The sequence below is a fragment of the Lepisosteus platostomus genome, chromosome 14, assembly GCF_059453375.1.
Source record: "Lepisosteus platostomus isolate fLepPlt1 chromosome 14, fLepPlt1.hap1, whole genome shotgun sequence".
NCBI lineage: Eukaryota > Metazoa > Chordata > Actinopteri > Semionotiformes > Lepisosteidae > Lepisosteus > Lepisosteus platostomus.
Genome location: NC_142624.1, coordinates 25230126 through 25257389, shown reverse-complemented (window position 1 = coordinate 25257389; position 27264 = coordinate 25230126). Strand labels below are relative to the sequence as shown.

The 27264-nt window shown below is 38.1% G+C and overlaps 1 protein-coding gene across 1 annotated transcript; it reads left to right on the top strand.

Moving 5' to 3' along the window:
* Positions 1-1534: 1534 nt before the first annotated feature.
* On the top strand, positions 1535-24225 carry mtx2 (metaxin 2). The gene is made up of 10 exons (XM_088605207.1): positions 1535-1730; positions 9172-9219; positions 10101-10147; positions 16913-16985; positions 19196-19272; positions 19969-20061; positions 20966-21004; positions 21828-21953; positions 22433-22509; positions 23832-24225. Exons 1-10 carry the CDS (start codon positions 1691-1693, stop codon positions 24040-24042), a joined length of 831 nt encoding a protein of 276 aa, XP_088461333.1. The 5' UTR covers positions 1535-1690; the 3' UTR covers positions 24043-24225.
* The last annotated feature ends 3039 nt before the right edge of the window (positions 24226-27264 follow it).

Here is a 27264-nt window from a genome sequence, read left to right as displayed (position 1 = left end):
TCACATGCAATAAATCTTTACAAAATTGCCAACATGAATTATTGTTATAACTACACACAATTCCTTTTTAGAATTTGGCTCAGATTGATATATTTCTTTGTTGAGGTGGCAAAAAATTGATGCTGCACCAAACTTCAGCTGAGCACTAGCCTTATAGAAGGTGGTCAGAAATTGGATACCTTGCAGAAACAGCAGGTGATAAGGACTGTGATCCAAAATCAAGAGCTATTTAACTGGACACATAATACGCAGCTTTCCATGCTTACAAACAATTGACTATTTACTATCAACAATGGTAAGAAGCAATATCAAGAGCAGTCCTGTTACACACAGGGAAACAAACGATTCCTTTGCATATTATTTTGGTCCACTACAGATTATACCAGTTACTCGTCCTTCAACAGGCCAAGAACAAGTAGATACAGCATCAAACTGTAAAGTATGCACAGACTGCTAAATTCAATTAAAATTACACAGAAGGCTAAACATTTTCTGTTTCATCAGTAAATTTCTGCAAAAAGGACATCTGGAATGAAAAAGATTGCTATACAATATGAATCTCATTATAAAATACAGATTCACAAACTGTATAAGAGAATGTGTTCCGGGTTAGGCTTTGTTTGTGCTCACCAAATGAAGGCTTTATGCTCAAAACATGGAAACATTACTGAAAATGGGATTTCCTTAAACGGTGTTGACAATAAAAGTTTGCATTCAACCACCCAATCTCAGTTTTAGGTATATTTAATGTTATCTGTTCAAGGAAACAAATCTAATCTGGAAGTAGGGTAGCTGAAGAAATAAATCAGATGAGAGACAAATATGCATGCTTTCAAGTCAGAGCTATCCTTGAAAATTTTAAAGGGGCTTGGTTAACTATCGTCATCATAAGGTTAAATCATTATCCACACATTTACAAATAATCTAATTTAAATACAGCAATACTGGATTATATGTTCAGGGACGCCAGGAAACTGACTGAAGAATGAGAAATATCTTCCTGGACCTCTCTCCGTGATACAGTCACCCAGATAATTTATGCTGTGGGAAAAATACTTGCAGTTAAAATTAATTTCAGAAAAGAAAACTAGATATCACTCGTGTTTATTGTGTTGATTAATGCGTTACTGGTATTGAAAAAATGCTAATATTACATAAAACAATCAATAAACCCACGAATATATAATGACACAAGCACAAAACATTTGTTATAAATGGACAATCAAAAACACCTAAAGAAAATAGTATATCAATCTCCCTAATGCGCCGTACGTCTTTTCATCTGCTTTTGCAACTCAATAGACAGTATCAGCCGCTGCTCGCGGATTCGAGTTTTCGTGTTTTTACATTTGAAAAGACAGTCAAAATATATGGTCTCGGAACTGGATTTCCAAGGATTGATAAAAACAAGTATTAACGCTGTCGAGGATAATAAAGAAAGCTCCTCAAGAACAAATATCCAGTAATCTCCGTACACAATAATCCGGAAGAAGAATGATTGCAGTGCACCAGGAAGCAGTTGATCGAAAGCGTGTTTATGCTCGTCTTTCACAGGGTTCACATCCTGAAGGCTGCTGTGCCCTTATCGTTGTCCGCTGCAGTGAATGGTGCAGTACAGTTTTTCCTTGTCTGAGGCATTGTATTTCTAATCAAAAAGTGTAAATTAAAATTTTCGAGTTCATCTGTCATCATGTCTCTTGCTGCAGAGGCGTTTGTATCCCAAATAGCAGGTAATAACGCTTATATTACCGTAAGTGATAACTATGTGTTGCTCATATACTTTTACGTACCAATTACATATGTTTTAAATATGAGAACGATTTTCCCACAAAATAAATTCCTGCTCATGTATGACCTAAGAATGTAGTATCTCAACGATTTAATTGTTGCCTGACTGTCGAGCAATCCCATTGAGTATATAGAACTTGATTATCTTTTAGCATAGTCTATATTAAACAAAATGCAATTATCATGATATATCATTATAAAATGTGCAATAACATTCACGTCGAAAGGTTATAGAGTAGTTTAATATCGTATTTCAGCGTCAAACACCTAGCCCTCATATATAAGGTCCCAGAACAAAATAGTTTGTTCCTAACAATAAGGGGGTGAATTTTTATTGCTTGGGCTTAGAATTAAGTTAACTGGGGTGTGATGAACATGTGTCATGTTTAAAAGTATAACAGGATGGTTGTTATTGTTTAAAACAAATGTTAAATTTAATGGAGACTGAGGTATTATCAATTAGTGTGTCATTCATATTACATAGTATCAGTAGGTGTGTAACACTAAACAGTAGGAATTTTACAAAAGAGATGGGGAATAGAGTTTAATATGGTTTGTTTTTGGTGTAGCCGCATACAAAAAGTGACTTGAAGGTTATAACACTATTGGATTAAATCTTTGGTTAATTATGGAAGAGAGGATGTTTGCGGAAAAAAAGTGTCCTTTAAACTTGAGTATAAAAACTCGTCTTTAAAATACCCATTTACTGTCTCTATTTTGTATGTGCTCAGAGATTTAATTATCAAGGCTGTTCCAAAGATGATGAAATCAGTAGCATGTTGACATATTATAATGTATTTAATGGTTTAGGAAATTATTTTATAGTTTCTGCTTTCTGTTTTAGCAGATACATTCATAGACTGTGAAATATTATCAGGCATTTCTTAAAAAAAAACAAATTTCAGACATATAGGAATGGTGTGCAAGTGTGATGTAACGTTCTGTGTAGTACCCATACCCCCACCACCATTTTACCATACATTTTTAAACAGAAAAATCCTACAAAATATCCACCTTCGAATGGTCCTTAAACCTTTGAGTTGTATCCTGGAAGCCAGACTACATTACCTCTGTGAAAACTGCCACAAAAGCCAGTTCCTTTTTGTAAAAATAAAAAGAAACTGAAACTCTACTGCAATTAAAGCGTACCATGAGATCAAGGAACTCTCGAAAGTCACATTTATGAAGGAATAAAGTAAAAAAAAAAACATTGCAGGGTAGCTGGCAGAGAAGAGCTGTTCCCAGGATGTAAAAAAAAAATAAAATTCAGCAGCCTATCATGACATCCCGCATGACATATCTCCAAATATGTTTGCTTTATTCCATGACCTGGAAGCAGACAGTCCAGACTTGGAATTTCAAGTCAACAGCATCCAGAATACCACCGTTACAGGCACTGAAGTCCAAACTCCAGCCATATCAACTTTAAAGCAGAACTGCAATGCTAGTTTTCTGTTTCAGGGTTAGAAGGAATCAGCATTGATGTGTGCATTTCAAAGCGCAAAAAAAGTAAGATGTACACAGTAGCTCTAATTTACATCACAAAACAGATGAAGGTTCCAGGTATGCACAGCACCATAGTCTGCGATTCAGAGTGAGGCAACAAAACGTCTGGTAATGTGAAGTGGCCCTATGACATTGTAAAGAAGCAGGTTTGTGAATCCAACTCTTTTAACCTAATAGAAATATTGCTCTTGACTTCTGCCGACAAATACTACTCGCTTGTTAACTCTGCATGCAGATCACATTGGAGCATTTCTGTGGTGAAATGTCTGCTGCACAACCTGTACTTATTTGTACCCACATCACATTCCAGTAGTCTTGGCGGTGACTAGTGAGCAGGAAGGGCTGTTTCACATCACAGCACGCACAAACTCGTGCTCCTGCCCAAGGCGGGACCAGGAATTTGCAACAACATGGCGAGCTACGGTACTTTCACAAAGGTCCCCGTTTTGTGCTTAGTTCAAAATTCGTCAATTTCTTCTATACCGTTGGTGAATTTATTTCGTTACTGAGATTTAATGACCGGTCTGAAAAAATTGGGACTGCAGTTCCCCTTTAATTACTGCCAGGACTAAACAGAAAAAAACTTTAGTTTCCCAAACACAGATAGTGAGGTATGCATCAAGGATACCAAGTCAACAACAGTGCTGTCTGCATGTACTGTGGCCGTGGTGGCTGACATCATCCAAGGTGTTCAGGCTCCCAGGAATAAACCTAGTTAATGTTGATGTAATAAAAAGCGACATAAGCAGCCCTCTTTCCTTAAGAAACAAATTCAAAGACTTGGGAAACAAACTGAAGGCTAGGACTAAATTAGTGCTTTTCTCAAAGACACTGCCTGACCGTATGAAAGTGAACAAAAAGAAACGCTAGAGGACATGGTGTGTTGAAGAAGACTTCAGCATTTTCAGCTATCAGAATCCTTGATGTAGCACAGCCCATCTGTGCAGACAATGTGGATTCCATCTGAATGAGATGGGGCCATGAGGGCCTGGGGCAAGACTCTATAGAGGGATTCAACGAATGTTTTTACTAGAATAGAAGGTGAGAGGAACCATAGGAACTCTGCAAAGGAGATACACAGTGAGTAGAGTGAGAAGGAGAACCCAAGAGACAAATTTGAAAAGCACTTGCCTATCTGTTGAGAAGATGGTGAAGGTGGATTCATCTGCCTTTGCTCTCTGCACCACTGGACTCGCAAATGTGCATTGTCAGCTGTGATAAGCGTTTTCTTTGTGCTGCAACCTGACTATGGTATCCTGCTCCTTGGAGTTCTCGATGGACAGTTTTTGGTGAAACCGGCTCCTCGTGCCCCAGGTTGTAATTTGCAGTCAGTTGCTGGCCTGATTTGCATTGCATTTGTGATAACGCGCAGATATCACAATCCTGCCACACTGTTGGTCTTGAAACATCAGCAAACTGAGCTATCTTGGTCACAAAAAGCTAAACCCACTCCAAAAGTCACCTCTCTTTTAAAGTCACCAGTGTCTCCTCTTTCAGCGATGACAGCCGTAATTATAGCGAACCAGGCCTGTCCAGCATTTTTATACATGACCCTCAGTGTACTAGGATGTTGCTGAATTAACACATAAGCCACACCTGTGTGGAAGCCCTTGTTTTCAGCACACCTGGTGTCCCTCGTTTAACCATGTGTTTTCATTTTTTTGTCCACTACTTGTACTATAGGATTCAGACACATACAGCTAATCCAATTTAATCAAAGTTCTCAAAATCTATATGAATTGGACTTATAAAATATTCAAAGGGCATAGTGTAAGGTGTATTTCATATTTGTATAGAATAAAATGTTGGATGTACTGTACACAGGAAGAGGGGGTTATTGTGGGTTGATTTTCATTTTTCTCTCATACTTTGGGATGTCAGTAGCAGAAAACTAGAGTAAGGAAATTTGGATTGAGAACCAGATAATGGATGAAAAACAAACTACATATTAGAAATAAATGCTTAAACTAAGTGTAAGTAATTGTGTGTTTGGGCCACTCCTCTTCCTAATTTATATTAGTAATCTAGGTTACGGTTCAGTTAATAAAATACTCGAATTCACAATTGACACAACAATAAGAAGATTAGCAAACTCTGTAGAAGCTGAAGAAAAGAGAACTTTCTAAGGTGGGCAAACACCCAGCACATGACATTTAATTTAGGCAAGTGCAGAGAGTTGCATGAAGATAGCAAAAACATAAGATATAAACATCAGATGGAAAATGCAGAAATTAAAGAAGCTTCTTATGAAAAAGCATAATGTACCCGAGTCCTGAAGTAGAAGAAAACCCAGCTGGTATGTGGATCTGCAGGACCAGGGCTTACAGAGACTGCCGTCTCCTGTCAACTCGTGCTGTCTCCACAACAGCCAGACTCTGTCCTATCCAGTAAAGTGTCATCCATGTTGATGCAGAAATTGCAGTAGTGCAGTCTAATGATGTGTTGTGATGTTACCATTACAGGGGCACCTGGTGACTGTAACTGTAGTTGTTGATTTGTATAAGCAATCCATCTAGTGCTCTGTCTGGGTATTATGATCCTGGCTTTGATGTATTACAGTGGTTGACAGGGAGCAGTCTGATAATGCATGTTTCCCATCAGTTTATTGAACTGTTTTATGTTTTGCGTATCACGTTTTATTCTGAAATTCTAAAGAAGTCCACTGGGTTGACTTTGTCAAGGGCCTTTGAGGATTTTGCTGGGTAGATAGACCATGAATGCCCTAGAGGTCTCACATTGCTGCCATCCACATTCCCTGAGTGCATTTCCTCTGTGTTCGACTGAGTCATTGAAGTTTCATTAAAGCCTGCCAGTGTTTGTGTTTCATCTTTAATACTGTGCTGCCACCTTACAGTGTGATCATGTTGTGTCTAGGAAGCAAAGCAAAGGCTGGGCCTTTTCAGTTCTGGGTTTGGAGTTTCCCAAGGAAGACCAGGCTACAGAAGCCAGTGGTGCTATTTCCAAACCAATGCCCCAGTATGGTGATAGTCGATAGTCAATGGTGATTAGTCACTATAATAATAATAATAATAATAATAATAATAATAATAATAATAATAATAATAATAATAATAAACTTTATTTTATATAGCGCTTTTAAAGGTGGCTTCTCAAAGCACTTTACAGGATGACAACAACAATAAATAAGAAGAATACACAAGATAAAACACAATTACAATATATAGAGGAGACCGTGGATGGTGGTACTAGGAAAAGCAGAGGGGTGAAGAATGGAACTAGTTAGGTAAAGGCTTTTCTGAAGAAGAGGGTTTTGAGTCTGGATTTAAAGGAGTTTAGAGGAGGTGACTCTCTGATATCCTTGGGGAGAAAGTTCCAGAGCTTCGGGGCATAACAGGAGAAGGCCCCGTCACCCACACAATGTAGATGGGCTTGGGGGACAGTAAGGAGAGCAGAATTAGAAGAGCGAAGGTTGCGAGGTGGGGAGTAGGGCGATAATAGTTCAGACAGGTACTGAGGTGTAGAGTAGAGAAGAGGTGTTAACCCAGGTGCCCTGGCTTAACTCCACCCTGGCCTAATTTACTCAGGTCCACCTGAAGTTCCCCCTTAACTTAAGTGGTAAAGTCATTTCTCACGTCCTATCTGATCTGCTATGTAGTGGGGCTGCTGGTATAAATGGCTGCTATGAATCACCCAAATGGGGGCTGCAATTCAGTGGTGGATGAAGTGGGTCACTGCCTAGATGCAAAGTGCTTTGGGATCCTTCGGAATAAAAAATGCTGTATAAATTCAAGAAATTATTAATTGTTTTGTGCAAACACGGAAGCACACATTGCCCGCCATACGAGTTGTCAGACTTTTTGTCATTTTCTTGCGCAGGGAGTGCAAGAACAAATACTTAATATCGCCAGCATTTCTTACATGTATCTCACCACCTCTGATAAGGTGCTCAAACAGGTCAGAGTAACGAAAACTTCTAGTAGGTCATAGCAGAGTTTGTATTGCACAGTGGTGGGACTTCAGGGTGTGCCTCAGAGTAATGGAAAGGTCACATACGAGTCTGACAAAATGAATGTATTAAACAGTGTTCTATATGTTAGTTTTGTGGAGTAACTAGTGTTGCACGTTGGGTGTCCGTGCACGAGACCAAAGGCTGGTTGTGTGGGGTATATATTTGTGGTGCAATGTATTTTTTTAAGCGTGATGTACATAAACAACAAAAATGAAGAACATCTGAGAGCAGTTAATCAAGAACTCCCATGTTTCACATGGCAATAGCAGTAGGCTTGGGCCAGTGACTGTTGTATGAAAGAGATGCAGCATACTACAAAATGTTTGTATTTCTCTGAAGTATTTCTCTTTGTAGTATATACAAAGATGAGAAACAAAGGGTTACAGTATAAGAATTACGAATGACAAGGCTGTTGAATTTCCAGGGTTTTCCCATTTTTGAGACCAGAAGCAATGGATCCTTTCTTATTTTTTTAAAGTTTCTATGAATTTCTTGAAAGAATGATCCCCTTTTATTTTAGATTGGATAATATAAAATTCCACCTGATGGGATTATAGAGCTGAAAAATAACATGATTTCATAATTAAGAAACTGAATTTGTTTTAAAATCAGAAGAAATTGGGTATAATATAATTTTCATAATGTAAATCTGAATGTACTTAATGTAAACCTTTCTGATTTTTGCATTTTTGTAAAGGCACTTTGTGGGCGGGGATGACATGGTGGTGCTACTGTACATCTGAAATCATTTTAACTGCTTAACTACCACAGTGTCATTTTTCAATTACTGAAGGAAGAAGGGATTGAGAAACTTGCCTTTTGTTAAAATTCAACATCAAATACAGTAAAAAGATGTTTCACAGTGAAATATACAAATGTGTTTTTCCTGGGACTGAGGATACTGGTAGCCTATGCTTTAAACCATGTTTCTTAATCCAGGAATTTTAGAAGAATGTTAGTTGTTTTATATATCCACAGTAAGGTTGACTAATCTGCTAAACAGGTTTTAGAAGAAGTTGAGAATCATAAGTATAAAAATATTTTATGATTAAAAAATGATTAACGTGACTCCGGTCCAGGGATGGGGTCTGTGTGTATGCGTCCATGCTGGTCCAAGATAGGGGGTGGGGGAACTCATTGTGTGTTTGTTTGCGTGTGTGAACCCATTGTGAATTCAAGGTGGTCATAGTGGGGTGGTGTGGGGTGTGTGATTGGTTGTGTGTGAAATCCCCAAGTGGTTTGACTGGGGGGAGGAAGGGCATGAAGTCATCAGAGATCTTAGGGGAACAGGACAGTTGCAGACGTTTTAAGAAGTGAACATCCATTTGTGATCAGGACATGTTTGTTTTTTGAGGGGACAGTAGCAGCATAGTTGGGGCTTTGGGCTCAGGATCGGGGAGTCATGGGTTCCTGTGTTGGGTAGGGTGCAAGGTACCTCACACAGAATTGCTGCAGGAAATCTTCGGCCACCTTGGGTCTCCAAATTGTATACGAGGATTCGTTCGCTGTTGGCTTACCTAGCAAAATAAAGAAATAAAAAAACACAAGGAGGCTTAGCTGCACTTTTTTAACAAGGCAAACACCACCCCCAGTGCAAACCCTGGGCACACAGTATAAAGCACTGAGTATCTCATGTCTGTTTCAGGTATAAATAAATGTAATATGACATTGACCCGTTCAACGATAAACTCTGCATTTTCCAAGTAAACATACTTGTTTTACAAAAAATGTGAAGACATTTTTCGGGTTTCAAATCAACTCCCGTTAATGTGAAAAGAGGCAAAATGGAAGCACAAGCAGAGTAATATGGGCTAAACAAGGAGAAGCACTGTGCCATGTATATTCGGTGCCATGCGGCTTCACTGTGCAGTGCCTAGTTAATTATGTATGCCGTTTGTTTCATACAGCTGCAGAGCCTTGGCCTGAAAATGCAAAACTGTATCAGCCTCTGAAGGGTAAGTAATTCATTTTGCAATTAACAGTGCAGGGATTTGGGCTACAACAAAAAAACAAGGTTTTTCTATGTAGTGTCACAATCTATCGAATTGCTGTGAAGAGGAATGCACAACGAACTAGACGAGCATATTTATGTAGATTTCTTTTTTTCAAATAGAAATGTGCTGGATAAATACATATCCCCCACCCACCCCCTCTTTTGTTAAAATCTGTAGCATGCCTGAGGGGGTACTTTGGTATGTTATTGACCTGTTCTGTTAGCTGCTGTGGGCAGAATTAAATGATGCAGTAGGAGGGAGGGCCTGGTAGATTTACTGCACCAACAGCTGAGGCAGCAGATCTTTGAAGCTTTGTGGTGAAGCACAGCTCTTCATTTTTTTGTAAAAAAAAAAAAGGGAAAAAATACCGTTAAAACACACCAGGAAGACTCAGCCTGGCTTTAGCAGCTCTTCATATATCATAAGATCACATTATAGCCCCCATTTGGGGCTCAGCAGCATGCTACAGTTGTCAGAAGACTGCAAAGTAATGAAGACTAATAGTTACCAGCCCCAGTCCTCTAACCAGATATTTTTTATTGCGGCAAACTTGTCATCTTTCTTTTCCTGTGTCAGCCTGAGATGAGGTTTACAGCATTCATTTATGAAGGTTTTTACACTCTGCCTGTTACTTTCAAATATCTCTTTAGAGAGGTATGGACATATATATTAGTGTGGGTCATTTCAAAGCTTAGCTAATATATAAAATCATGGTAGTGATATTCAAGGGTTATACAAACTCTAAATGATATGTATTTCACAACTTGATATCAAGTGCACGGCACTATACATCTTTTTTGTGAGTCAGGACAGTGTTTTTAAAGAAGTGCTTTTTTTTGCAGATGACCAGATATTGCTGTCAGATCATGCCTCATCACTTGCTGTACAGGTAAAATAAATACATAATTATTATTGTACCGAAAGCATCATTCTCTGACTATTGATGTGCAGGACAGAACTTGAAGCAGCGTTGTTTGTTCTGTATGTTAAGAGCTAAACCGGTCAATCTGGGGAATTCTGGTTTTGCCTGAATCGAATTCTGCTTGGAGACAGAAAATCTGCAAAAGCAGATCTTTTCAGCTAATTGTCTTCAATCAGTGGGGGTGCATCTCAGGTGGGCCAGAACTTGAAAGACATAAATGATCAGTGATTGAACTTCTGTATATGCCTGGCAAATCTCATTTCATCTGTTTCAGAAATGTTGTTGGGTGATTTTGTTTGACCTATACCAGTCACCTGAACAACTCCAGCCTTACTGGGCTGTAGATTCTAAGTGCAAGTCAGGGTCATGCTGGGGGATTTCCAGTGGAGGTGAGAAAATGGCAGGACAGCTCGTCTGGTTTTATTTGGGGTTAAAACTACTCATTTTACTAGCTTTATGAGCTTTGTCTCTACCAGTCCATGGTCAAAAAAGTTTCACTCCTCCGTATACGCAAGCAAACAGTTCATGCACATGAGAAGAGAGACTGTAACATGCATGCAAACTCTCCAAGCAAAAATGGAGATTGACGAGCTGAGTTTTATATTCCAAAGTTTGAACAGAATTTCACTTTTACACTTCAATGGCTAGGAAAAAAATTACCAAATAAAGTTGAAATGGAACAAACCACAGTATGTATTGTTTATTTTAGTGTCATTATTGAGGAATTTAACAGCCTGCATGGATGTATACAGCCTTCAGATCAAATGATGATAAAATTGAGTTTGCATTAAATCCCTTGAGTCCGGAATCGACTTTCTCTTTTATGTGCATGTGTGAAAAGGGGAGTTTCAAGTAATTCTGGAATTCTCTAAATATAGATTTTTATTTTTATAGGTTTAACCTTTAATATATACATATGCTCCATTTTTATGGCTTGAAATGAAGAACTGTTGTTAGTTGAGATCAGAAACTTTGCATTCAACCGAGAAACAAAGAGATTCTTGTTTGACTGTTTTTCCAATTAATTGTAATATTACTGCCTTTTTATTGCATTATAAATATTAACAGAACAATGAATCTCATGTGCATGTGTTAAAAGTGTGTGTATGTGTGTCATGATACTAGTTTTATGTGGTATATATTGGAGAAGCAAAGTGTATGGACTTTATGCCTTGTTTTTTCATCCTATTTGACTGTCAAAGCAATGCATAAAAGTCATTTAAAAAATAATATGCTTAAAACCCACTTCATCATGCCTTTGTTATTGGATTGAGGACATGGACTCCTAAGTTTTTATATTGCCGAGCTTTGCTTATCATAAACTGGTTACTCCTGGACTCCTGAAATTTAAATGCTTTTCTTGAAAGGCTCATAATTTCCTCACCAACCAAAAGACAACTTACTGATTAAGCAAGATGGGAGTAATAAATAATCCCTTTCTTGTCCATAATATTTTAGACCAAAATATATTAAGAGTCCCTTTTCACTTTCCTGATACCCATATGAGCAACCTTTATAGCATTTTCAATATGAAATTATGGCTGAATAAATTGCATCTTCATTTATCTTCGAGACCCCTCAGTGATAACTGTGAATCCAGGCTTTCAGCATTCCAGAGAAAAATTGCGTTACATCATTATATTAGTCTTCTGCTGTAGTGTGAAATTGATTGTTCTGGAAAATGAACCTGGCTTCACTATAAATTACATCTATGGCTTCTAAGGAATCTGTTATTTTGTTTAAAATAGTACCTAATATAATTAGAGTTCTAATTTATGTTAAACTACAAGTGTGCCTATTACAGTAACAGGGTTTGGAATTTAATCTGTCTCCCGGATAAAGAATGATACAGTGTGGTTTTCATTTGTAACCTCAGACACATTATTTCAGTAACATAGTCTGTAACCATTAGATATGAAAAATGGATTATTATACAGACAGCTTTATTCATGATTTTCTCTTTTAAAAGTTAACATTCCTTCCACGGAGTGGAAAAGTTAAAAATGGGTAATTAAACAACTTATCATATGGTCAAGACACCTTTAGAATATCAATGGAGGTTTGCTTCTAAGCACAGTTCAAGCTTTTAAGACACCATAACTGTGCAATGAAAACATTTGAGTGAAAAAGAACTAATGGTAAAATACCACATTGCATAAATGCATACAGTACATGGACCATATTTTGTCTTATTACGACTTATACTATCCAATAAATAGATCTCAATAATTTGTTTCCCTCTATGCAGTAGGAAACAGTAGCTGGCTATTTCTAAATTAAATGTGCTTTTTAAAGCTTGTCTGAGGTGTAAAATAAAACCTTTTCATGATTTCAAGACTTGGGCCGTTAGTGTATAAGTAAACCAACAGTAACAAGACAAGATGATTTTAATTTCCAAATTAGGAAGAACATCAGTACAAGAATAAGAAATTTAGACCCATAACATTTTAAGCAGTCTTTGAAGAATTAGGCAGAATGAAATAGATCATAAAGTAGTCTAAAACCTTTCCTTACCTTATTAAAATGTTGTACTAAACAGGAGAATGAAAGGAGCAAACCTACCATTTAAGGGCTTGTTTTTTCAAAATCTGACCTAAAGTAATATCGCTTTCATTTGACCCAGATAACCTAATCAGACAGTAAAGACCCACCAGAATTGCAAAGATAATTGCTACATGACCTGCACTGTTTTCTTGTTTTTTTCTTTATTTATCCTCATTCTTAGTTTTTCACTTATTTGCACAGTTTTTCTTATTAAATTGTTTAATAATTGTGAACAGAAAATGGTCCTCCTTTATATTTAGACAAATTTACAAACATGGCTTCATTCCATAGAGTGAGGCCATCGGTGCAGGTGGTGATTTCACAGTAGAAATACTTGTTTTCTGTTTTAGACAGATTTGTTTCTCTTCATGGCCTCAGTGTTGTCCAGTGCTCATTAAAGTGCAAGATGACAGTTCTGGGGAGTTGATAATGGATGTCTTGTAAGGCCAAGTATGAATTCGATATCCACAGAGTACTCCGTTTTCTCTGCCAGCCAACATAGCTTAGCAGCCTAGCTCATACAGTAGAATAGCTGCCTTTTTGCAGGGGGTGGAACTCTCTCCCTGCTGAGGATTCTGAAAAAGATGGCAATTAGTGATGGATTAGGTGGTTGTATCCATTAGGATCTAGGTTGAAACCATCGGAAATGGCTAAAAAAAAATACACTTAAAACAAGTCCGAACCTGGACCTGGTTTCTGACCAGTTTCCCAGGAGTGGACCCTGATTGCCTTCATTAGTAGACATGCTATGCCTGTGGCTTAACCCCTTCAGTTAAATTGCGTTGGTTGAGTGATTTTGTAGGACAGAAAACATGCTTTTGTTTACAGCACATCAGTAGGATTTTTATTTTTAAATAGGAAAAAAAAATGGAAAAAGTGGCTGTTGCCTGTAACTAAAATAAATTGTTCTGCGTTATCCTGGGCAGAGTTTTGACTAGCTACCGGTAGTCGTCTGAACACTGGACTTGGTTAGTTTAATGAAAGAGCATTATATGTCTTTACATGTCATTCCACAGATTTACAAAGCAGTACTGCCAAATGGTCTTAATAACAAATGAGTCAAAGAGCCTGAAAGTAAAACAAAAGACATATTTGCACTTAATGTGCTTGTCAGAATCTAATAGTAATCCTGTGTACACTGAATCCTCTATAAAAAAAGACCATTGATAAAAATCCAATGTTGCTCGCTGTAATTTATTATATGATCCACTATGGAACCAAATTAATTTAGTGATAAAGTTCTTGTTTAACTGAAATTCTGACACCGAAATATCAGAAAATAATATGAATGTACATATAATAGATTTATATACGAATACACTGTATATATAAAACAAAGTTTTCCTATCTGGTTGATTCTAAGCACAAAAGGCTATGAATCACAATGGGAACAAATATTAATGCAGGAAAATATTATTGCTCAGCAGTGTTTGTTTATCCCTCTTCCTAAAGGACAGCTACTGTAACATTTTTTTTTCTGTGTGTTACTGTATACATTTAATTTGTAGTTTCTCTTCTGCCCGGGAGGTGAAGCAACCTTTGGCTGCTGGAGGAGTAAAGCAACACATATCTAGTGTTTTGAGACGCAGAATTGACAATGCATTTATCTTTGAATAATGTAAATGTCCTGAGAATACTGTGGCAGTTGTCTGGAACAGGACCCTGTCCTCAGTGTGTGCACTGAGGGCCCGAGCTGTCAGGCAGTGTGCTTGCAGCTCCGGCTCTGGAATAATTTCAGCTGTGTCTCCTGAAGTGCGCGGAGGAGCTCTCTGCAGCTGAACATTCCTCCTCAGGCTAGAAGCATAGTCTTAAAGTTAATTTAGAGTCCTGTTGTAGAGGGAATTAATGGGTAAGGCTAGCCAAAATTAAACTTTGCTTTCCTGTCAAGGGGGGGAAGAAAAAGGCAGGAAAAAGACTTAAGGAATGGTCAGATTTGTGGTTCTCACTTTCAGAGCATTGAAAAGTAAATCAGATGATCAGATTCTTTTTCTGGAGGATAAGAAAAAAAAACCTGTACCGTGAATGGCGGTATATAAAATAAAGGTTATTATTATTAAACTATGAAATTAGCTGCTTGTGATCATGGCATTAATATAACTTCTTCTCTAGCAGTGGTAGGGAAGTGGCAATTTCAAATTAAACACTTCATGGGCAGCCTTTTCTAAACGTAATGGGCTGATGCCCCAACAAATATGTTTGTTCAGGCTGAATGACTAAAACACGTATGGTTTAAAATTAATAGCTGGTGGCAGGCTGGCAGTGCTGTTCAGTGAGGCAAAGTGCCAGTAAATTGTTTGTCTTCTGCAGTACAGTCCTATAATTCTTCTGGGAGCCAATGACATTGTGCTTGCCAAACAAAATAATGATAAATAGAGGAAAATCAAACTTGAAGATTTTAGATGGGGTTTTTTTTCCGTCTCTGTGTCCTAGCTCCCTGGTCTGTTCTGAAAACATTTTCCTTCCTAAGGTGCAGATTAGGAATTTCTTATTTTCAGTTTTAAGATTGTAACTTGCCGTTTTATAATGTTACTTCCAGCTAAGCTTTCCTTGAACTCATGTTGTGTAAATGTAAAAACTTCTTCCTATTGCAGCATGAATATATGAAGCAGTAAAGAGAATATTTGATTATTTTTAACACGTTTTCCCCATCATTTCAAGTCATTTCATGTTTCCATTTTACTTTTGCACATTGGAGCCGATTTCCACTACAGAGATTTTTATTTAAAACCATCTTACATATAATATGTACATAGGTACCTGCATATTATAAGTATATTTTATGAATGTTCAATATGGAACATTTGTATTGGATGATTTACTTGTATTGCATTGTATGCTATTGTACGTTCTTGTAAATTGTATTTCTTTTTCCATAATTGGTTCTTTGTTGCACCACTCCTGGAAATAATTCTATACAAATAATTCTAACATCTCATTTTTCATAAGAAAACAATGCGTGCAGCTTAAAGGTAGCAGACCAAAAATGAACAGGTTTCTGAATTTTTCGCTGTTTTCAAGTAGTCTGTAATTTGTTAGTGCAAATTGCGTTGGTTTTCTAAACTTCAACAGAAGGGCCCGTGCAGGTGGTAATTCTACAGAATTTCTAACCAGCATGGGTGGCATGGTGGTGCGACAGTTAGGACTGCTTCCTCGCACATTCTGGCTTCTGAGTTTGATTTCTGACCGTGAAAAACGTCTGTATGGAGTTTGCATGACTCTCTGTCTGTGCATCCCACCACCTTAACACATCGATTACAACAATCGATTACATCGATTACCTTAACACATCGATACAGTGCGTGTGCCCTGTAATGTACTGATGCCCCATTCAGGGTAAAAATCCCGCCTTGAACCCTGTACTTCTGGGCTGCAGGATAGTATGACCCTTGAAGAGAAGGAAGAATGGGATTTGCAGTCACTGAAATGGCACCGAACAACATCGGATCATTCAATTTGTCAGCGTATATTAGCTGTTGGGATTGTCTTTAGTGATAAGTACTTTCAATATAGTAAGGAGATCATAGAGCATGGTTAACAGAGTATGTTAGATTTATTTAAACAGGTAGCGGTTAGCAGAATTGAAATGTTATGTGCCAGCACTTTGGACACCTTTTGACAGCTATGTAAGGGGAGACAGCACTATGATTTTATAAAGTGTAAAGAAGCCCATCGTCATTGTTTCCTGGGAGATGTGCTTAATCTCAAGAAATGCCTTTCAATCTCAAGCGGTAGAAAGAGAGTGGTTTCACAACCCATCCTCTTCTCTCATTCCCCCATTTTCGGCAGTCACACCAATGGGAGAGGCTCCGTAGTAACACGACCGCACAGCGATCACTCCATCATGTTTTCTTCTGTCGGCTTTCATTGGAGAAGTACAGCCGCAAATGAGCGGCTTGGTTTTTTTTCCAGAAGAGCTGCAGTTTCAGTGCTGACCGGGAGCGTCTGCGCACACGTCGAATGTCTGATCATACTACAGACGTAGAAATACCTCATTTTAGAGACGTTAACAGAGCTGCACTCTGCAGCTTTCCCAAAAACCAGGCGTTTGGTACACATGAAATCTAATAGGGCATTCTGTACCAAAACCACATGCATCGTCTCTGAATGTGCATTTTACAGTGTCTTGTGTCCTTCATTGCATTTGAATGCACTATCCTGCCGTTTATTTATTTGTATTTTGCTTTCCAGGCCTATCTGCGGATGTGCAATCTGCCAGTCCAGGTGGTCTGCAGAGCCAATGCTGAGTACATGTCCCCATCTGGTAAGTCTGTTGTTCCCTGTGTGCATCTGGGCTCTGGAGTTACAGTGTCATGGCAACCGCGATTTGCAGCCCTTCAGCAACACCATTGGGTGCAGCAATTCTAATTGCCCCCGCTCTCTTCTGGTTTTTTTTTCTGGGTTTGGAGGAATGTAACATAAACCGCGATGTGAATAATGAACCCGCAGCAGTACTGGTCGTGCTTTTATTGCAAACACAGCTGCAGTAAATACAGAACCTAATTAATATTTAAATGCAGCTTCTGCTTGTGGTGTGCACAGTTGCTCAAGGAACAGTGCACCATTCAGATTCCTCACTGAAGGGGTAGGATTTGTTATTAGCCGGGCAATGTCAGCTGATGACCTTAGTGTTACTGCTGGAACAGTACAGAATGCCCTATTAGATTTCTAATTTCTAGCAGTACTGTATTTCTAATAGATGTAAAGCCATTTGAAACACATATACAGGTAGCAAAATTCCTGTATTATGCACAGTTGTTGCAGGTATGAACATTTAACATTGTGATATAATTTGATTGATAATCTGATTTATAATGATTATCTTTGTGTTGATGCTGAAAGGTTTGTGCTATGTCTGTATTAACAAAAGAAACTTGTAACAAAATAACCCTACTTTACTACTAAAATAAACCTATGTTAATGTTTCTCATATTTATTGTATGTCTTATTTTTATTTTGCCGAAAATGCAACACCAAAAGCACCAGTTTTTTTTAAAAGCTAAAATATTAAAGAAAATAAACATGTTTTACTTACACTTCCTGTTGTGAGATTGCTAGGGTATGTGTGTGCATCACATACTGTAAGTACTTTGGGTGTTCATGAGGAACATATGTGAGAAGCCCTGTGAGACCTCTGTTCAAAGTAACCTGCATCTCCTTTGTAATACACTTTATCGTATGGATGCAGATGAGGCCTTTGTTGGAGTGTTGCACCTCATCCATTACCCTAAGGCTGCCAGGGAGATAGTGAAGAATGAATCTTTTGAAAAGGACCATGGCACAACCTGCTGTTACTGTGAACTCTGCGTGAACTAGGCCTAACAGCAGGTTCCATGCATCAAAAAATACACACATTTTTCACTTTTTGCCAATATTTAGTACAGTTTACCTCGATCAACATACCCTGCATTACAATCCATCTATTTCTCAATCTTTTAATCTCTTTGCCTGTCTGCCTATAGTATCTGTCTTGTTTAACTTTATCAGTCTGTCTGCCTTGTCTGACTAAAACTGGGATTTCTTTGGTTTTATAGATCTCAATCCGCAAATCATCTTTCAAAAACAAAAGGAAATAAAGAACAACCTCTTGTCAGTTAGTTAAACTGCCTATTTTTCCCCACAGTTCTCTTTATAAGTAAATATATATATATATAAAGCATATACTGTAGGGTCTGTTCTGACACATGTAGCTACTGTGGGATGTCCTTATTCTGGCAATGATGTTGCATTTTTAATTCTGCATTCAAAATTCTATTTTGACTAGATTTAATTTCCTTTTAGGTAATATGAGCATGTTGTTGGATGCTAACAGACTTTTTCCAGCCCTCACACATAATAGACCATCTTTCATAGTTCCTGAAAGAATGTTATTAATTTCAGCTCAGCAGAAAATAGATTTGCGGCTTCAGAGATCTAGTTAACTGATTGACTCGGGCAATCTGAAACTGCAGAAACCTGGCCTAATGGGGGAGGTGGAAAATTTTTCTGACTGGAAGCCCGAAAGTAAAGCCAGGGTTCACTTTTCATCTGAGCATTACCGGTAGCATAAAAAGTTTTAACTCTTGAATACACCAAACGAGTTAAGACTGTATGCCATGATAATCTAAATATTACAAACACTAGAGAAATAATAAATGGTTGTCTCTGAGTAAACATATTTTACATGGACTTAAGTGATGCAGTCTTAATGTGACATTTTGTTGCTGCAGATTAAAAATAAATACAATCATCTAAAGCTCAGCTTCCTGCCCTAGACAAACCACGTTTTATGCTTTCTGACTTTTATAGAAGCCCTTTGGCAATACTGTCATGGACTTTGTTGCTTTATGTGAAAAGTCATTGGACACAATTTAATTTCTGTCAGCTCTGACTACAATGGATTTCTTTACGCTATTTTCCACTTCTCACTGCAGAGAATCAGTGGAAGCAGACTGTGTCACCACTTTTTTTTTCTCTCTTTTCTGTTGCCCCAAGGTAAAGTGCCCTTTATACACGTTGGTAATCAAGTTGTATCGGAACTTGGTCCCATAGTCCAGTTCACCAAGGCGAAGGTAAGAAAAACCACATCTATATGAATGCATTCAGTCACAGAAACTTTGAGACCACTACATCAATCATTCTGAGCCACATTCTGGAATACGTATTGATTTGACAATTTATATAAAAAATATTATGAATGCTCACAACCACTGCTAAGCTTTCAGATTTGTCAAATAAAGGAAGAGAAGGATATCTTTTGTATGTGTTAGTAAGCAAAACGGGGGAAAATCCATAGAACACTGCCTGGAATGCTTAATTAAAATCTTTGTACTTTTCTTTCAAAGACTCAGACTTTGCATATACTTTTGCTTCAGTTAAATTATGTGAGGGGAAATATACTGTGCCCAGCTCGAACAAACCTGACCCGAGATGATTTTATAGGTGCAAGCAAATAATTTAATACACACATTAGATTATGGTATATCTGTAAATTTTATTTGCCTAGGTTTTCCATCTTTTCTTTTATGAAAGACAAACATCTGAAACAACCTCATCTGAAATATAGAAGAAGCTGAGTGTTTTGTTGAGAAATTCCCTTTATCATTTGATCCAAAAAATGAGGTTCCCCGATTCAAATTATTGATTCGATTTTAATCTGATTAAACACTAATTGACAATAAGGTCGCCATTTCTCTTTTTAACTGCAGCCATCCTGGAGCTAAACTGAATGGAAGTATGTAACACATACTTGTTCTTTGTCCCTTTAGGGCCATTCACTTAGTGATGGACTGGATGAAGTCCAGAAGGCAGAGATGAAAGCCTACATGGAACTTGTGAATAATATGCTGCTGACAGCTGAGGTACAGTAACTTTTCAAATCTTATGTAGCTTTAGCTCTATACAGTGAATGTCTAAGAATGCATGACACATTTTTCTTTATGTTGCCAGCAACCAGTGCTACTTTATATAAACCTGACAGGCTAAAGAACTTGTAATGATTTTCAGGACACTTTTCTGGGGACAACATGTAGATTAGACTTTGGGGAGATTTTCTCTCAGGAAATTCAGCCACATTGTTACAGGAGACTCTTGAGAAGTATGGCTTGAGCTACTTTTATTTTAAGGAACTTGGGCACCATACAAGTACTTACTTTTTATGTATGTATATAAAGAAATGATTTCAGAAAAAAATGAATGCCTGTGTCTCCAAATATAGGAAAAAACTAGATTGTCTTCTGTTGATTTGTTGCTCAGAGGAATAGATATAGGTTTACATTTAGCAAGAATAAACTTTATTATGTGTGAGATAATATACATAAATACATTTTAAGCTCCCATTATTCTGTACCCACGATGTTCTATTAATAACAGTGAATTGGTGACAATTAATTAGAGCATTGATAACACACGATTATCCTCTCTGATTGTCTCCATCAGGAAAGTAAATGAGCAATCAGCACAGCTGGATTAATGTGAAATTAAAAGGGTCACCCTGACATTTTTTTCGCTGCATTTTAATTAGATTCACCTACTATTTCTGTTATTTTAAAAATATTTATTTTTCACTAAAGTATCCCTTCTGCAATCTTGACCATAATTAATCACTGCACTCCTGAATATCATTAATGAAATGTGTGTAACCTTTTAATATTCCAGCCGTTCTTTCATAAATCAAGTCTAGATAAGAGTAAAGATTAAGTTTTTACAGCGGGAAGTTTTTCATAGATTGTCTCTCTGAGCTCAGATTCTCTTTGTATTTTGCAGCTGTATATACAGTGGTGTGATGAAAACACAGCGATGGAGGTGAGCGCTTTCACAGCATTTATCTTAATTAAAATTTAATGAAAGGGGCTTTCTTTACAATTGTAGCTCCCAGCTCATAAATGATACATGGTACTTTACAGCATTAGTAATACAGTGTTCATTTACTTGGCCCGCACATATATTTTCGAAAAGCTGTGTGTCACTTTTGCTTGCTACGACTTTTATTGTTTTAGGAGCACATAATGCGGAGTTAAGATATAGTGTATTTAAAATTTTATAATGTTGATTTTGCTTTGTGGCTATTATCTTAAACCTTGGCGAGAACATAATACACTCCATAAATATTTGTCCTTGTGTATGTACATGGATGCATCTATCACAATTGATTAAATTTAAAAAGTGTTTTTAGAGCGGTAGTTCTTAAAATGAGTGTTTTTACATTACAGTGGCAATACAGAAAAAGATATGGGGTGCAGTATTTCTAGCTATTCATTTTTATGTTCGATTCCTCATACTCAGAAGTGCATATCTTTTTTAAATGTATTGTTTAATATCAAGTGTGAAATATCCCACTTTTATAGTTTTTATTGATTGCTATGTTATCACCAATGTTATCACTTGCACAACAAACTGGAATATTCCATGCGTTTGTGTTTTTCTTTAAGTAGGCCAAAAGGGTCCCACATGTTTTTACAAATGCAGCACAATTTACTTTGTAAAGTTTGGAGGCTAAATAACGGGCAAGGACAAGGAAAGGAAACAAATTCTCTGTACCAGTACTCATGGATTTTCTTTTTGGTTCACAGAAAATATTTTACATCAAAAGGCTCAATAAACCTTACTCAAGTTATTCCTGTTTTAGATTACAAGGCCAAGATACAGCAGTCCTTACCCCTGGCCCCTGAATCACATTCTGGCCTATCAGAAACAATGGGAAGTCAGGCGCAAGATGAAAGCCATTGGCTGGGCAGGAAAAACACTTGAACAGGTTGGTACGCATTTGTCATAATGTGCACAATCTGTCGTAAAGTATGTTCTCACGAGTGTTATTTTTATTTCTGGTAAAATGCATGATGGATGCAAGGGTCAGTTACATTTCTCACATTCCACTTGCATGAATTTGCTTTTCTTGTTTCGCAGGTTTAAAGGATTCAATATTGCCTCCCTTGTAAAACGTGAGCACGAAATTTGAGGTGTAGAATAAAATGTGTAAAGAGCAAGATTAATCAACAGCAAGGGGAGACTGACCATCCGAAGCTGTCAGCTCTCGCTCAAAACAATGTCTCCTGTCTTGTCCAGCCATCCATGAAACGTAAAATTCTTCTACCATGAAACCTCTTCTTTAACCCTTTACTTGGCAGACACTCACATACAGTATAAGGAGCACATCAATAAAACTAATGATCTGACAGTTGTCCCATAATAATGATTACACTGCAGAACCGAATGTTCATCTCACTTCCTTAGGTGCTTGAAGATATGAGTCAGTGCTGCCAAGCTTTGTCACAACGACTGGGGACACAGCCTTATTTCTTCAATAAACAGTAAGTGTGAAACAGTCTGCTGGTAAGATAGGCTTCCGAAAACGGAAGACGTACATGATTCATAAATGAGGCTAGTGTTTATGCTGGGGAGCTTTAGAGAACTGACTTGAATTTCATTTGTCATTATATTACGGGGAAAAAGCCATGCTTAATTTATTTTGCGCTTTGCTTGCCAGGATTTTTCTTTTGTTTTGAAATCTAGTCTGTTTTATTTTTCGTGGCACATCATGTCAAAATCCGAAGTTGCCAAAATAAGTCAAGGATGGTTTATGTTGAATCAGATTTCATTGCTTCAGAGATATTAAGATACCATGCAGAAGCATATCACTGGTGCGGGGGTCTGCGTTGATGATTGAGCAGAAGCGTATTTGAATGGTGAGGAATTATAGCTCCTGTTTCCGGGTGAGGAAGCTTTCTCTCTCCGTTTGGACACTTGTGCAAGAGCTGAATTTGCTTTGGATCTGACTTCTCTGTTGCATCCACGCCGAAACTGCAGGCGTTTTAGAAGCTTGCAAAAATGGCAGGTTTCAATCCCCAGTCCCGTATACGTACTTGTGGTCAGTTCCTCTGGTGTAGTGGCATGCGAAGGAGGATTTGGGATTGGCCAGCCCAGCAGGAAACAAGTCACAAGAGGTCAACCATTGAAGGAGGGTCCGCAGTGTAGGTAAAGCAGGGGCCGTGTCTCAAGCGAGCCCTGTCCTTTGATTTTTCCTGTCATGTTTATTTCCATTTCTTTAGGTTTCACCACAAAAGAAATGGAACCAAATTGTTGCTTCCATGTAGGTTGCATTTCACTAGTGTCAGGCCCACTTGGCAGATGAAAGGCCCAGAAGTGCATGTTCCTGTTTGAAGTGCAGCCGTCCTTTAAAAGGAGGGTTTTGTTATGCACAGTAGCTGCAGGGAAGACTACAGGAGCAGACCTTCAGTTCCTTTTTTTTTTTCAGATGGGTGAAGGGTAGCCGGGAAGATGATAAAATACTGTACCCTACTTACATTGTTTTAAGCGGTCCTGTGCTCACATATTTTCTTTAATTTCAGTGCATGGGGAAATTATAATTAATCTGTTAATGACAGCCGGGTTTGTCATAAGCTTGGGGAATGTATAATAAATTGCAGTAATAAAAATTAAGATTGCATGCATCAGTGAAACCTTTGGAGGTTTTGTTTAATTTAGTTACAAAATGTCAGCTGCTGACTGGGCTTCTTGGCTCTACCTTGAGAATGCTAATTTTCTGACACGCGCTTAACCTGACACAGTAATCAGAATCCGAATGGGGGAAGGAGAGAATCACCTCAATTGTTTGTGTCTTTGTTTCTTTCAGACCAACCGAACTGGATGCTCTAGTCTTTGGACATCTGTTCACAATCCTCACCACCCAGCTCACAAGTGATCAACTGGGAGAGAAGGTGAAAAACTACAGCAACCTGTTGTCGTTCTGCAGGAGGATAGAGCAGAACTACTTTGAAGACCATGACAAAGACAGCCTCGCAAGTTCTTCGTCTCGGTTTTCTAAAGGTCCCTCGCTGAATTGAACTCCAACCCTAAGACGCTGCCTTCCTTTCCTCTAAGGTGTTTAAGGATTCGACTGAACATTAGGATATAGCGGCAGTGGTCTTGTCTGATGTAAAAATGTTTTTGCAATGTATGTGGAGATGTTTTCTAGTGTAATATGGAAATGGGAGCACTTAGAAATAAAGACGTGATTCAAAATGTCACATTTGTTTTTCCTTTTTTCTGTTTTTTTTCTCTCTTTCCATTTGTTTTGTATTCATGTATAGCATGGATTCAATTTTGTTAAGCTTATGTTACCTGGTTTGGCTTCCTTATGCCATTTTGCTGTGGATTTCAGAATTCAAAGTACTGCTGCTCACCTTCAAGGCCTGAACAGTCTGGCTCCAGATTACATTGGCGAATCATTAACTCCACCTCGTTTTCCCTCTTTGGCCTTCTTTCAGCTCCAAAACCAGGCTCCAGAAAACTAGGAGACAGGAAGATCATTTCACGGTCTTGGAGCAACAGAACAGAAACCACAGTCCTACACAGTCAGTCAGCACTTTCACATTTGTTCTTAAAACTCACCTTTTTACTCTAGCTTTTACTTAATTTACTGCATTCCTTTCTGTGCACCTATCTCTAATGTTTTTAAATGGTAAATCTGCCTTAGATGGTGTGTCATGAAAGGAGATATATGTAAAAAGGATTACTATAATTGGACCAGGACAAAATTGGAAGACTTATATAACATCAAGAAATATCATATAAAGGTTACTAATAAAGAAGACCCCTAAATAAGGATACATGAAGTAATCTATTCCACCTACTGTATATTTGTGGTCTGCTTTGTGTGGAGCAAGGGAATAATTGGTTTTCCCTTTACATTTTTAAAATATTTAACTCAAAGCAAATTACTTTGTGTACTAAAAGCTATAGGGTTAAAGGTTCTCGTCACATAATAGGAATTTAAAAGCTTCCTTGATCCTCTCAATTAGAATGCAGTGCTATTATGCCGAATATGAAAATGAAATTTTGAATTCATTTCTTTTTATCTGCTACATAACTGCTTCTGCACTGAAGGTCCTTCATGCCAGAAGGCGCCCTCCACTTTAGCCTGAGAGGATCAAAAGGGAAGGCAATTTACATTACACTCTTGGGGATTATCATGTTAGCTGATATAGCCCCAAACTGGTAAAGCTGCTTCCATCCCAAGCCTTAACAAGGGTTCTCTCAAAGAGAAACTCTGTGGTTACAAGGTGATTAGCCCCTGTTTCACATTAGCATCAAAATGGCTCTCAAACCTCTGCTGCGTTGTGTACAGGGTGTCTACGCAGAGTGAAGATGGCCCACCATTCTGTCTGGTCAGAGATCACTCAACCGCTTGCTTTTGGTAGGTCATCTTTCGGTTGCTCCTGGACCTGGTCAGCTCTTTGATAATCTTGATCTCCCTGGGTTATTTAGGAAACAATGAGTTTTGTTTAGGGTTTTCCCTGCAGGCAAGCTAGCGTACATGAAGCCTGACACCAATTGACCCACTGGTGTTTCCCAGGTCGTCTTGCCACAACATTGCCCTCAGTACCCCAGTCGCATCAACACAATGCATATCTTTTTAAACACAAACTGCTCCTGGCACTCTGAAATCTTGAGATGCTGCCTGATTAGAGAAGAGCTATATTTTTCCATGAGCTGCGAAGCAATTAGCTGAGATTCCACCCTGCTCCAAAAACTTTGTAAAGGTCATAGCCTGGACGGTTAGCTATTTGTGACCTAGGTCACTTAGAGTAAGAGATACTGTTGCCCTCACAATGAACTACTGCAATGGAACACCTTAGCCGTGAGTGGATATTACTTAAAGCAGCGTTTTTCCGTGACAAAAGATACTTTTATGAACCAGTGTTATTAAATGCAGTATAATACAAGAATCTACCCCCAAATACAGAATCGACATCAAATGATTTTTGTATTAGGGTGCGTATTGAATAAGTAGTGCGTATTGAATAAGTAATTTTATGAGTTGCACACGTATTCCATGCTGATGGAGTTATTAAAAATGTGAAATCACATCTAGGTTCCAGTCTTATGATGCCCATTTGCAGGGGACGGCATGGAATTATTTGAAACAGAAATAGTCCCCTAACTTTTGTTGCATCGTAAAGTCTCTTAATAAAAAATATGAAAAATTATGAGTTCATGTGTATATAAAAACACAATATGCCTGTTGTTTGCCGGGCTATGCTCCCTGCGACCCTGTATTGGGTATAACAGAAAATGGAGAGTGGATGTCAACAATGAACAAGATCTAGGCCTCTCGAATCTATTCAGTATAAACTATACTTCTAAATAATAAGTGATAATATTTTACTTTCTTAAGCCAGCAAATTAAGCATCAACTAAATGATGTTCTAATGCTGTTTTTGCTGGAAAGCCATTATATTTTATTTTCTTAAACAATCAGTGGCGACACAACGTGCCTGACTGCGTTGTTTTCAAGACCCCACGGCTCTATTCTTCTGCACAACAGCCTCACGAAAAGCTAAAAGAGGCTTTGAAAAATAGCGTGCTTATATCCCACAGAGATGACGAGTGCTTTGAAGTGCTTGACTCGGGGAGATTACGCTAAGCAGAGCTAATATGAGATATATGAGATCAGATTTTTTTTGTCGTTGTTGGGTGGGGGGGGGGGGGGGCGGTTGTTTTTTATTTGTACGGTAGTAACTATCAAATGTTTTTTTGTCTTTTGTTTTTTGCGAAGACCACTGTCTGAAGACATTTAAAGCTCACTGCACCAAAAGGGTAATAAAACGTCCAAATGGAATGTGCTGTTGGGATGTGCCTAATGAAGCCTCTTAGGATCAGCTGGGCAGCCAGTGCCTGCTTCATTTCCTGCACTATTCTTTTTCTTTACAAGCAGAGTATAGCTCCCATGGCTCCCACAATAATTATCACCCACTTGTTCTCCAGGAGGGTTTTTTTTTTTGGCGATGTTTTTGTTTTGGTTGTGTGTGTATGCATTACCCGGTCTGAGAAACCCACCATATTAATCATTACTGAGGTTGTTATTTATCACCTGCTGGGTGAGAAATAATAATTTTGGCACTAGTGGGGCAGTGGGCCAGAGGTACCGAATTAAGTAAAACATCTAAACACTCGCAAGGATCATTTCTCTGATTAATGATTCCTTGCAAAGAAAAAGTGCCGCTCATTATCTGGCCTTGTATGTCCAAAGTGGGATTTGCTGCTGAAAAGTTTGAGCTTCATGG

Excerpts from the sequence above, each read along its gene's own strand:
- mtx2 (XM_088605207.1), top strand. The coding sequence starts at position 1,691 with ATGTCTCTTGCTGCAGAGGCGTTTGTATCCCAAATAGCAG. Across the intron at positions 1,731-9,171 it reads GTTTGTATCCCAAATAGCAG|CTGCAGAGCCTTGGCCTGAA; the intron begins GTAATAACGCTT and ends TGTTTCATACAG. Across the intron at positions 10,148-16,912 it reads CCTCATCACTTGCTGTACAG|GCCTATCTGCGGATGTGCAA; the intron begins GTAAAATAAATA and ends TTTGCTTTCCAG.